At 36.1% G+C, this 1455-nt stretch overlaps 1 protein-coding gene across 1 annotated transcript in view; it reads left to right on the plus strand.

The window, feature by feature from the left end:
- NXT2 (nuclear transport factor 2 like export factor 2) overlaps window positions 1–949 on the plus strand; it is a 7622-nt gene extending 6673 nt beyond the window's left edge. The window contains exon 4 of the mRNA XM_017743121.1: window positions 431–949. Coding sequence (XP_017598610.1) covers window positions 431–564 — 134 coding nt within the window. The 3' untranslated portion in view covers window positions 565–949. The remainder of the gene's footprint in view (window positions 1–430) is intronic.
- The last annotated feature ends 506 nt before the right edge of the window (window positions 950–1455 follow it).

The raw sequence follows: 1455 nt of genomic DNA on the forward strand, positions 1-1455 counted from the left end.
AGTGCCAGTTACTCCTGCCTATTTCCATTGTCTTCGATGAGGATCACTTGGGGTGATTCAGTACTACCATAATTAGCTCTTGCTCTTTATAACTGAAAATGCTGGTTTGCAAAATATTTTTATTTATTATTCTAAGTGAGAATGTAGCTGTTAGAGTCAATTAGTGGTTTTACAATGGAGTAACTAATGGCACAAACAAAAAATCTTTCTTACTAGCTCCATGCTGCTTGTTAATATTCTGTGCTGAAATTAGCAGAAGAGAACACAGAAATGCTTTCGTTTCATTCGCTAAAAACCCATCCAGCTGGTTTAGTGTGACCATTGCTGACTCTGCTGTAATACCCAAAATTTACAGTGGGCATCTATAAAATGAATATGTTTGTGCTTCAAACACTGAACTGGAGTTAATGCTTCCATTTTTTTGTTTGAGACCAAGTTACTCATGTACAACCAGTCAGGGAATTAAAGCCAGCTGAAGAGCTAAGCACTTCCACATATGAAATTGTAGCAACTGAAGACTTGAGAGATCTTCTCTTTTGTGTATGTTCCTTGTATTGTCTATAGAAGTCACTGCTTTTATGTTGCTCTGTTCTTTTGGCATACCACAGTTAAATTGATTTTAAATGCCTATGCTGGAGAAAAGGGATTTGTTCTGATGGTATGAATTGTTTGTTCTGATATGCCTGTGCTTCCTTACCCTGTCTGGAGAAAAGCACATTATAAAGAAATGCTGTTTTACCAGTAAAATAACTTTCCACACTTGAATATATTTTGTAAGTTTTTGAAATTGTTTAAGACCTCTTGTAAGATTAATTTTAAAAAACTGAAAAAAAAAAACCAACTAAACAAAAAAATCCAAAAAACACCTACCTGTTACTCTACCTTTTTTTTTTTAATTATTAGAAGTTTTCATAGCTCGTTCTTATGATATTAAAAGTGCAAGAAATAATTTGCGGCTTCCTTATCTTTACTACTTGTGTTGTAGGTCTGAGTTCTGATTGTTGCCGAGTGGTGCTGGGGCACTGTGGAACAGGCGGGCAGCTCTCTCTCTGGGAAAAAATGTGTCTGGAACAACTCTATGGCAAATGCCTTGCCAAGAGCACTCTCAAGCAGTAAATGTTGAGCTGCCCAAAGTAACTATTTCAAATTAACATATCCCTCTAAAATTTACTGAAGTTTAGACTGTTCTCCAACACATACCTGGATGAAATCAAACAAAATTTGAGCCAGATCCTTGGGTTGTAAATATTTTCACTGGGAGCATGTTGTGCTTCTGCTCTCTAAGAAGAAATGAAACACCTAAATGGTAAATGCCTTTTGTGATAACTCCAGTGATTTATTCACTGTTTTGCTGTTTAGAACATTAAATTACTGATGCACACTTGCTCAGTGTAGACAGCAGCTTTGAAATGCTAACACTGCAAAGATGAAGATGTTCATGCATGGTCAGTAGTT

The sequence above is a fragment of the Corvus brachyrhynchos genome, unplaced genomic scaffold, assembly GCF_000691975.1.
Source record: "Corvus brachyrhynchos isolate BGI_N302 unplaced genomic scaffold, ASM69197v1 scaffold398, whole genome shotgun sequence".
Taxonomy (NCBI): Eukaryota; Metazoa; Chordata; class Aves; order Passeriformes; family Corvidae; genus Corvus; species Corvus brachyrhynchos.